Here is an 11,694-nt window from a genome sequence, read left to right on the forward strand (position 1 = left end):
TTAAAGTAACTTGAGTTTTTTTTATTGCAGACATATAATATTGAACCGCCAGTTAGAGACTTGTCAAGTCAACTAGATCTACGCTTATATTCAGACATTGGCAATATTACTAAACCAGAGACCAAGGAAAAGATAATTCTTTTGGCAAAAGTCATACACAATGCAAAGAAACATGTCAGGGGTTCTAAAACATCGGACTACCTAAAGATAGCTATTACTATATTAAATAGCATACTAAAAGACATGAATGTTGACGCGAAAGGACTGTCTGAAAGGTATAATGGGAAATCAGCGCATATTTGTTCAGAAACTTTTATGGGTGGCCAATTCGGCTTTCCCCTATATAATACAGGATTTGAGACAGACCACTGTACAAATGCTACCTCTATTTCAAAGCTTGTAACCATAATTGGGTATATAGACGCAAAACCGACCGATGCTGAAAATTCAATGGCTACGCTTGATACACTTCTATCTTCTGTATATGACACAATGAAAACTGTGAGGACATTAATAATAACCGATTCTGCTACATTTCAATCTAATCTGAAAAAGAAATATCCCTTGGTAAATATAATTCAGGCAAAGAGTCAGTCAGAAGGTGCAGCTCTTAACAAATTAATTAAAGAAGTGAAGACGCCGTATGTTTTTGTTGCAAGGGATATGAGTATTATGACAAATGATTCTAGATTAGAACGACTGGTTAGGGAAATAGAAAGTTTGAATGTGGTCGCTGCGGGTGGTTCGTTTCGTGATTCGAATGGACACTGGAAAAAGGGCTGTTTTCAAACTGTTTACCGAAATTACACTTTAAAGTATATTGAAGGTTATGACGAATCTTTTCACGAGTGTCTGTTTTGTGACTATATACAGGGACCTTTTGTTACCACTGCTAAATACCTTAAACTGAACGCGTTTCGAGATTTCAATGAAAACAATGGATTGTACGAGGACTGGTTTCTAAGAACTGTCAAAGCGGGACAGGAAACAATAGTATGTCCAGATTCAATGTTTCATGTTAATATCAACACTATGTTGACAAGTTCTAATTGGAGACCGTTTGCTCTGGTATGGAACTTATTCAAAGTCCTTACTCCAAAAGGGTATATATTTACCAAAGTTTGTGAAAATCAAAAGAAAAAAGCAAGTAGGGCCTCGCAGGCATTATCGCCATGTGCTTTACAGATAAATAATAACGCCATTAAAACCATTATGCGAACATGTAAGGAGACAAGTGTCATGTGTGAACTTGAAGACGGTACTGCCTTAGGTGCTGTAAAGTTAGGTAAAGCTCTCCCGTGGGAGTTCGACTTTGACGTAAGATTTTTAGCGACAAACTGTTCAAAATGCCAACAGCTTGAACGTGCCTTAAAATCAGCAGGATTAAGCGTTACTCCCTTTGCCAAGTCATGTTGTACTGGGAAAAGACACAATGAGAAAATTTCCTATAATAGCATTGTTTACAAAGGTTACGCAGGTGATTTTCATGGTCACCCTATAATGGACAGCGACCTGCTCATCAAAGCCGGTCTGGCTCCAACAAAAGTACAGTTTGACGGACAATGGGTAAATGCTCCAAGAAATCCTGGAATGTTCGTGAGAAATAAATACGGCAAAGAAATATATCAACATGCTGAACATTGGAGATACACCGGAGTTGATAAAATGAACCAAAAGCTTCGCTATAAAACTAATGCATTTTTGCCATGCAATGAACCAGGTGGCCATGATTGTTTGGACAGGTATAACGCCGATGGTGACTTGCCATTCGTTGGAATGCTTCCGTAATGTAATATTTTATGCGAGATTTAAAGCAACATGGTCCTTCCTTACTGCTTATTTCGTGCGATACATAAAGGGACTTGTCAAGTTTTGATACTAATTACTGGATATACCTGGATTGTTAGGCACTGCAACGCATAATTCCCAGTACAAAACATTCCCCGCAGTAGTTGCTTTTAGTTTAATAATATTTCATTGCAACTATTACAGACATGAATGAAAACAATACATATGTATACATATATATATAGTGTAAATGAGTCGGGCTACAAGTTTTAACAACATTAGCGACAACCCTCCCCAGTATCTGCTTAAGGATGTACGAGCTTTTTTTTTCAGGATATCCGCCATTTTGGGTGTGGTTCTGATGCTTTTCTGACTGATATATATATATATATATATATATATATATATATATATATATATATATATATATATATATATATATATATATAATGTTAAGCTACAACTGAAATAAAAGTTTTTAACATAGCAATTTATACTATCTAGGAAGTATATATTAAAACAAAAAGAACTAAAAATATCAAAATTCACCAGTTTTTAAAGGATTTGTTCTAAATATATATATCTCATAGATGTACGGTGATCCCGACTTTTTTCTTTCCATTTTGAGGCATTTCATTGTGCCATTAAAGCAACGAAATATTTTTTATCTTAACAGCAGAATTATATTTTTAGATTTAAAATTCAAAATAAAATTTTTCCATTGAAAGAAGTGGGTGGGGTAATTATGCCAACATGTAAAAATGAAAGAGATTTGTTAGTGACATTTATGCTTATATAATTTTGTTTCATAGTAGCCTTTAAGACTTGAAATCCCTATAACATTAAGTATAACGTTATATGTTTTATAAATTACCCCCATGTTTTCAGTTTTTTTTAATTCGGAAATGCTTAAACAGTGGATGAGGAAAATTGTCCACTGCCTTTTTCGAAGAAAAAAAGAGGGGATATAGAAATGGGCTGCGTTCCCTTCCTTCCGTCCGTCACACTTCGTCTCCGGTCTATAACTCTGCAATCCATGAAGGGATTTTGAAATAACTTTGGGATACATGTTCCCCATGATAAGACGACCTGTCATGTGCAAGACTTAGACCCCTACCTCCAAGGTCAAGGTCACACTTAGAGGTCAAAGGTTAGCATGGTCTGTTTCGTCTCCGGTCCATAACTCTGCCATCCATGAAGGGATTTTAAAATAACTTGGCAAAAATGTTCATCATAATGAGACAACGTGTCATGCGCAAGACCCAGGCCCCTAGCTCCATGGTCAAAGTCACACTTAGAGGTTAAATGTTAACAGGGTCTGTTTCGTGTCCGGTCTATAACTTCGCCATCCATGAAGGGATTTTGAAATAACTTGGCATAAATGTTTACCATAATGAGACGATATGTTGTGGGCAAGACCCTGACCCCTACCTCCAAGGTCAAGGTCACATTCAGAGGCCAAAGGTCAGAATGACTTTGTCCTGAGCATTTCTTCTTCATGCATGGAGGGATTTTGATGTAACTTGGCACAATTGTTCACCATCATAAGACGGAGTGTCATGCGCAACAAGCAGGTCTCTAATTTAGAACTACTTCCCTTTGTTGTTACTATGAATAGCTTATATTGTATTTTTTATTACTGGCCGTCGGGAAAAATCGAGACCACTTTTCTGTAGTACAACATGCATGTTACATCCAATTTTTAGTTGTTTTTTGACCTATCGCTACCTGGTAAGGATTTTTGTGTGGATTATTTTTAAGATTAACTTCCCTTTGCTGTTACTATAATTAACTTATATTGTAACTTTTTTTATATCTGACCGTAGGAAAAAACTAAGACCATTTTTCTGTGGTTCAGCATAAATGTTACTTTCAAATTTTAGGTGTATTTTAAGGTATCTCTACCTGGTAAGGAGGTTTTTTTGTGGACTTAGAAAAACAAAACTTCATTCCCTTTGTTGCTACTATAAATAGCTTATTCTTGAAACTTTTAAACCTGGTTGTTAGAATTGGATATGTCATTGTTTGGCTTACTGTCTACCAAACTTATACAGAATATGTTTAACTGTAACATCTACATGATGGGCGTATAATGTGACATTCTGGCACTCTTGTTATTTCTTGTTCATGCCAAGATGCTGTATTGGCATGCAGTATGTTTTGTGAAAAATGTCCTTAGGCGGGGGACGTTAGTAACTCTGTTACAAATTCCTGTTCTACTAATTACTAATATGAGAAGGGTTTTGCTGTTCGGTATATTGTTTTTGTAATTCTAATTGTTACTTATACAGGAAGCGTCTTGCTGTTAGTTACATCACTTGTGTAATTCTAATTGTTGCTAATACAAGAAGCGCTTTTTTGTAATTCTAATTACTACTAATGTAAGAATGGCTTTCCTGTTTGTTATATCGTTTTTTAATTGTAGTTATTGCTTAAACAAGAAGCATCTTACTGTTCGTTACATCAGTTGTGTAATTTCAATTATAGCTTATACAAGAAGTTCTTATTTGTAATTCTAATCAATACCAATGTAAGAATGGTTTTGTTGTTCGTTATATCGGTTTTTTTTTGTAATTGTAATTTTGGCTGTAACAAGAAGCATCTCGCTGTTCGTTTCATCGCTTGTGTAATTCTAAGTATTACTTAAACAAGAAGCGTAAGCGTCATCCTGCTCGTTACATCACTGGTGTAATTCTAGTTGTTGCTAAGCCTAATGCCTAATACAAGAAACATCTTGCTGTCCTTTACATCATTTGTGTATTCTAATTATTGCTAGTAAAAGAAGTGCTTTGGGTAATTCTTATTATTACTCATAATGTAAAAAGAGTTACTAAAATCAAAATAGTATTGGTGTTCGTTACATCACTTGTGTAATTATTATTATTGCTAATAGAAGAAGCCCTGTGTGTGGCTCTGTCTATTACTAATACAAGAAGCCTCTTGTTATTCTTGACATCACTTGTGTAATTATCTTATCCGATATAGTTTTGGCGTCGTCCATCCGTCTTTCCATCCGTCCGTCTTTCCGTCCGTCCAGAGTCATATCTAGGAAGTGGTTTAGAATATTTAAATAAAACTTCATATACATGTTCACCGCTATAGGGAAATGCGGCCCGTAAAGTTTCAGTCAGATTGCCCAAGTAACACCAGAGTTATGGCTCTTAGTAATTTCTAGTGTTAACTATACAGAGTACTATAAATATGGCAATTTCTGCTTCATAACTTGTGACATATTTGACCTAGAACTATGAAACTTAAATCAAATTTAGATCACTATAATGTGGTAGTGCACACTCAATTTCGCCAGGTTTTCTTTAGTAACTTCAGAGTTATTGCTCTTTAATTGTTTAAAAATCCACATATTTGTTCATAACAAACTAACCAATTGGTAGAATTTCATTAAACTTCTTTCGTTTTTTCCCCATTAATTTTTGTTATCAACATGCGAAGTTGTGTACCCACACCCGGTCACCTCCACCACCCTGGTCACACCCCCTCCCCCTTCCCAGCCCCCAAACTTTCCATGAATATTCATCAACATGTGAGGTTGTAAACCCCCACCCCCGTCACCACCTTCGTTCCAGATTTCTTACTTGATTCTGCTGTCTTTAGAACTTCTGTTCTTTTAAATTCAAATGGAATGAAATTATTTGCTTCTTAGTAACATCCTTAACTTTTAATATATTTCTTTGCCATTCCTCAACACAAACCCATTTGGCTTGGGATACCAATTCATCAAATTAGCTTGTTCTAATTATTGCTAACAGAAGAATAATTTTGTGTTGCTCTGATTATTACTAATACAGGAAGCGTTGTGCTGTTACATCACTTTTGTAATTGTAATTATTGCTAATAAAAGAAGCACTTTGTATACTTCTTATTATTAATTATACAAGAAGGGTTTAGATTTTCGTTACATTACTTTTATAATTCTTATTAGTGCTTATACAAGAAGCGTTTTGTGTGTTTCTAATCATCACTTATACAAATAGGGTGGTTCTGCTGTTCCATCCTTGTGTAATTCTAACTTTTACTAATACAAGAAGTGTCTTGCTTTTCTTTACTTCACTTGTTTAATTCTCATTATTGCTAATACAATAAGAGCTTTGTGTGACTCTTATTATTACTAATGTAACAAGGGTCTTGCTGTTCGCGACGTCGCTTGTGTTATTATAATTATTACTAATATAAGTTCGTTACATCACTTGTGTGATTCTAATTATTACTTACACAATAACGCCTTGTTGTGAGTTACATCACTCGCGCAATTCTAATTAATGCTAATGCAGAAGCACCTTGCTGTTCGTTACACTCCTTGTGTAATTCTAATTATTTCGAGGACAAGAAGCAATCGTTAAATTGCTCATGTAATTCTAAGTACTGCTAAGACAAGAAACTTCTTACTGTTGTTACACCGCTTGTGCTATTCTAATTATTGCCAGCACAAGGAGTGTCCTGTTGTTCATTACATCGGTTGTGTAATTATAATTATTGCTAGCACTAGATGCGTCTAGTTATTCGTTACATCACTCGTGTTATTCTAATTACTGCTAAATCAAGCAGCGTCTTGTTCGTTACAGCGCTCTTGTAATTCTAATTATTGCTGGAAAAAGGTGCGTCTATTTGTTCGGTACATCGCTCATGTAAGTATAAGTATTGCTAGCACAAGGAGCGTCCAGTTATTCATTACATCGCTACTGCAGTAGTGTAATTCTAATTATTGCTAGCACAAGGTGCGTCTAGTTGTGAGTTACATCCCTCGTGTAATTCTAATCATTACTGGCAAAAGAAGCGTCTAGTTGTTCATTACATCGCTTACGTCTTGCTGTTGTTACATCGCTAGTGTAATTCTAATCATGCTAGCATAACGAGCATCTTGTTGTTTGTTACATCGCTCGTTTAATTCTAATCATTGCTAATACAAGGAGCGTCTTGTTTGGTACATCGCTCGTGTAATTCGAATCATAGCTAGCACAAGGAGCATCTTGTTGGTTGTTACATTGCTCGTGTAATTATAATTATTGATAGCACAAGGAGCGTCTTGCTATTCGTTAGGAAGTTGGATGGAGCATTTAACCTGGGATGTAGCTTCCCCAGAAATTTGTTTGTTCTTTACAGACTTCATCACGTAGCTGGATTATGTTAAAGCTGTGTCTCGGTCGGGAAAATGATCACTATAAATCAAATTGATTAAAAGTCCTATATCCAGAAGCCATGATCATAATACCGAAGATAATATATCCAAAAGCAAAACATCTATAAACGTTTATATTGAGGAACGAAAAATAAACGGAGAAAGTTTTATGTCCAAATTAAAAGAATAGTTTGCTTGACAATCGCACACGAAAGTAAGCAAAAGTTTGTTCAAGATATAATTTACTACACAATATCCTGCACAGTATTTAAAAACTTTTCTTTTTTAACACAGAAAAAAAAACGCAACCAGTTTATTTTAGCTGAGTTTTCTGAAAGCTATGATATATTAGTATTAGGGTCCATACACTTATTGAATGGCTTTCTGGTCAATAGTGTAAAAAACATCTCTCATGGCTCGGGCAAATACTTTTCACTATTAATAGGCAATCCATTCAATGATTGTTTTATAACATAAATTTAGATATAAATTTAAAACATGTTTCTCTGTTGATTTTTGTTTGTTTATTTGTTTGTTTTAGGTTTAACGCCATTTTTCATCAGTATTTCAGTTATTTATTGACGGGCAGTTAACCTACCAGTGTTCCTGGATTCTGTACCAGTACAAACCTACTGCCAACTTTCCCACATGTATCAGAGGTGGAGGACGAATGACTTCAAACACGACGTTTTTTTTATCAAATTGTCACGGAGAACATGCGCCTCACCCGGGGATAGGACTCAATTACCCCGCGATCCGTAGATCTGCGCTCTCCCTACTGAGGTAAGCGAGTGGGCTTGGTTGAACTGAGAACAGTCAATAGTTCAAACTATCGACTGGCGACTTATATAAGGAGTCAGATAATAAATATATAAATAAACTGTAATAACACGACGGGTAGCCTATCCCATCTCAAACCTAAATAAAGACACATTATTCTTATCATTTTTGTCAGTAAAAAGAAGCAACCAGTAAATAGAAAGACTGTTTCACTAGATACCAGCTTAATATAAATCATATGGAATATATTTTCTCTTATAATATGAAATGAATAAAAAAACATTCAGCACCAAGCTCTAGTTTTCATAAATAAAATTCTATCATAACCAGAGTAAGTAAAACAATACAAAACAAGTAGATGCAAAGGAGATTATGAATAGATCTAACACAGCTGTTACTACCAGAGGTAGAGAGGGAGTATTTGTTTATTTTTAGGTGAGATAATATCGTATTCGCCAAAAACAATCATTCTTTTTGTTTTAAGATTACTTAGCTACATTGAAATACGTATTTTGCAACAATTTCTTTTATCTCAGGACAGGAAACAGACGTGCGTAAACGAACATTACGTAAGACGTCTTGTTACGCAACATAAAGTTCCATTTCATTTTATTTTTCGCAGCATAACGTTATTTTTATAGAGAAATGTTACTACAAAGAAGGAAGCGCGACTGCAATTCCATCCCTTTTTACGCGAGAAAATAAAACTTTTTCAAAATACACAATATTAATTAAAGTAGATCGGCTGACATATGCTTAATTACGTAGAAAAAACAACATCTTAATTAATCTCAGCGCTGGTAACGGACACATGTAAACGGACATGACGTCAGACGTTCTGACGTCAAAAGCATGCAAACGCAACATAACAATTCTCGTAATAGAGAAATATACAATAAAAAACAAAGATTGTGACAGCGCCTGTATAAATTATAGACTCCGGTATATATCGGATTCAAGCATTTTGAATGAAAAATATCTTTAATGTATATATTTTGTAACCATGGTAATAACCCTAACCTTTAGTCAGTATATGAACATATTATACACTAAATGCGTGCGGACATGCAATAATTTGCGTATTTTTGCCGTGCGCTCCAATTGATAATCACTTCCGGACATGCGCAGAAGACCATTCCAGTTCTGCAATGAGCAACATCGAAAATCAAAGCGCAGGTTTAATTGTCATCCCGTTTTATGCGAAAAATTAGAATTAATGCATACCGTACAAGTAGATTAGCAAAGCCGTATCACTCAGTGAGTGATATGGAATATATCTCGATGATAAAACAAAATGTGTATGTATTTTTACTGAAAAGAGTAATGAAAGAAACAGATGTCAACTAAGGTTCTTTTTTAGCTCAACTGAGCACGAAGTGCTCGATGTGAGCTATTGTGATCGCTCTCTGTCGGCGTCCATCTGTCCACACTTGCCTTTAAAAAACATCCCCTCTGAAACCATTTAGTGAAACTTAATGAAACTCGGCCTGGACGTTCCTTGGGTGGTCCTCTTTCAAAGTTGTTTAAATAGTTCTGCTTGGTTGCACGTAGGGGCCGCCAGGGCTAAAACTAGAACAATCTTTAAACGATATATTCTCCTAAACGACTGGTCCGATTATGAATTTATCAAATTAATGGTCCTTATGTAACCCCCTACCAAGATTATTCAAATTATCCTCATTCATCAAAAACATGGCCACCAGGGGACGTGGTCACTTTTCCTATATGTATATACTGGAAACTTTAAAATCTTCTGTTATGAAACGTCTGGCTCGATTTTGAAATAATTTTACACAAATGGTCCTTGTATGACTCTCTACCAAGATTATTCAAATAATTTTGATTCGTCAAAAACATGGCCGCTAGAGGGCGTGGTCACTTTTCCCTATATGTATAAAGTGGAAACTTTAAAAATCTTCTTGTATGAAACTGCTGAGCTGATTTTGAAATAATTTCACACGAATGGTCCTTGTGTGACCCTCTTGCAAGATTGTTCAATTGTTTTCCGATTCGTCAAAAAACATGACCGCCAAGGTGAGTGGTCACTTTTCCCTGTATGTATATATTGGAAACTTAAAAAATCTTCTTGTATGAAACTGCTGACCCGATTATGAAATAATTTCATTCAAATGGTCCTTGTGTGACCCTCTACCAAGATTGTTCAAATAATTATGATTCGACAAAAACATGGCCGCTAGAGGGCGTGGTCACTTTTCCCTATATGTATATAGTGGAAACTTTAAAAATCTTCTTGTATGAAACTGCTAATCTGATCTCGAAATAATTTCACACGAATGGTCCTTGTGTGACCCTTTACCAAGATTGTTCATTTTTTTCCGATTCGTAAAAAATCATGGCCGCCAAGGTCATTGGATACTTTTCCCTGTATGTATATATTGGAAACTTTAAAAAATCTTCTTGTATGAAACTGCTGGCCCGATTCTAAAATAATTTCACATAAATGGTCCTTGCGTGACCCTCTACCAAGACTGTTCAAATTATTCCGATTCGTCAAAAAAAACATGGTTGCCAGGGGGTGTGGTCACATTTTCCCTGTATGTGTATATTACATAACTTTAAAATGTTTTTGTCAAAAACAGGAGGCTAAATTTTAAATCCATTGTCAGAAACTGCTGGCCCTTTACAAAGATTGTACAAATATACTGTTTCGTAATAATTTTACAGACATTTTCCTTGCATAATTATTTTCCAAAATTGTTGCAGCAAGTGTGTATCTCATGTGAGCGACCTAGGGTCATCGTGACCCTCTTGTTTTCCCTTTTAGGTTCAGAAAAATGACGTCTGTTTTGCGCTTTATCACTTTTAAGTGTATTCTTTCAGCAAATGGAATGGTTTGTAAGAACATGAAATATACATGGGTAACGACATCAATACCCTGTTCTAAAATGTCAAATTTGAAAATGTAACAGAAGGTAACACTATTTTATTTATCATTTCATTCCGTTGGCCTTGATTAATTGTCGTGTTATATTCAAAACAGTTTTACCATTAAAAATTATAATGCATATTATTTACAGATCAATTGATAACTAAATGCAATTATGTTCTATAAGGTGTACCAAAAAGCTAAATATATGTGTTCATACTTTTATTGTATGGTGGCTGGTTAGTGCCATATCGTTCTGCCACAACGACACGAAGTCTTCATGGCTATCCACAGGTCGCCACTGGGCAGAACATCGTTATAGTGTTCTGCCTGACCTAGGCATTGAGCACCACCAAACGGCGCTATTTTGCGAGGCTATGTTTGGTGGGTCGACAATAGCTGGAGCACTATAACGGCGTTTTTATCGGCGTAAGGCCATTGCCACGTTTGGCGGTGCGACATTCGGCGGGACGCCAGAACTGCATTTGTCGTGCCACTGTGATAGAACAACAGAACGAAATGGCACAAATCATCCACTTTTTAAAAATATTGTTCACTGATGGTTTTTATTAACATAACTGCATGAAATGTTATTTTGAAAAAAAAAAATATTATCAAAGATATGTCATAAAAATGCCAGGTGTCGTGAGTTAAAGTTCCCGCTTCTCCAACTGGGAATAGAGTCCCGTGTAAGGGTGCTTTGCAGGGAACCAGGGAAGCATCTGGAATTGGAGCGTCTTTTGTATATTGCACTATCCTCCCACTAACATTACTAACTGGAGGAGTCGCCCATATGGGTTACCGGAGGCCGCTATACAAACAAACAAATTAAGTATATATAGATCTAGCAACATCATAAATCTACAGTCCACGAACTCAATATTTTTTCATATTGGACTCAAGTCCAAAAAATCAATATTTTTTTTTCAATTTGGACAGTACAACTCTTCCGATTCCTTGTAAGAGTCATTTGGAATTACTTCCCTTGCAGAAAAAAATCTAAAAAAATGCGATAACTGTCTTTATTTTGAAAAAAAAACATGTAAGTGTAATCACTCAATTACTTAGAACATTTCCTATCCGATGATTATGGTTTCAGTTCAAA

The 11,694-nt window shown here is 35.6% G+C and overlaps 1 protein-coding gene across 1 annotated transcript in view; it reads left to right on the plus strand.

Moving 5' to 3' along the window:
• LOC123562671 (uncharacterized) overlaps positions 1-2,179 on the plus strand; it is a 43,986-nt gene extending 41,807 nt beyond the window's left edge. The window contains exon 3 of the mRNA XM_045355287.2: positions 31-2,179. Coding sequence (XP_045211222.2) covers positions 31-1,788 — 1,758 coding nt within the window. The 3' untranslated portion in view covers positions 1,789-2,179. The remainder of the gene's footprint in view (positions 1-30) is intronic.
• Positions 2,180-11,694: the final 9,515 nt, after the last annotated feature.

Source organism: Mercenaria mercenaria, chromosome 2 (assembly GCF_021730395.1).
Source record: "Mercenaria mercenaria strain notata chromosome 2, MADL_Memer_1, whole genome shotgun sequence".
NCBI lineage: Eukaryota > Metazoa > Mollusca > Bivalvia > Venerida > Veneridae > Mercenaria > Mercenaria mercenaria.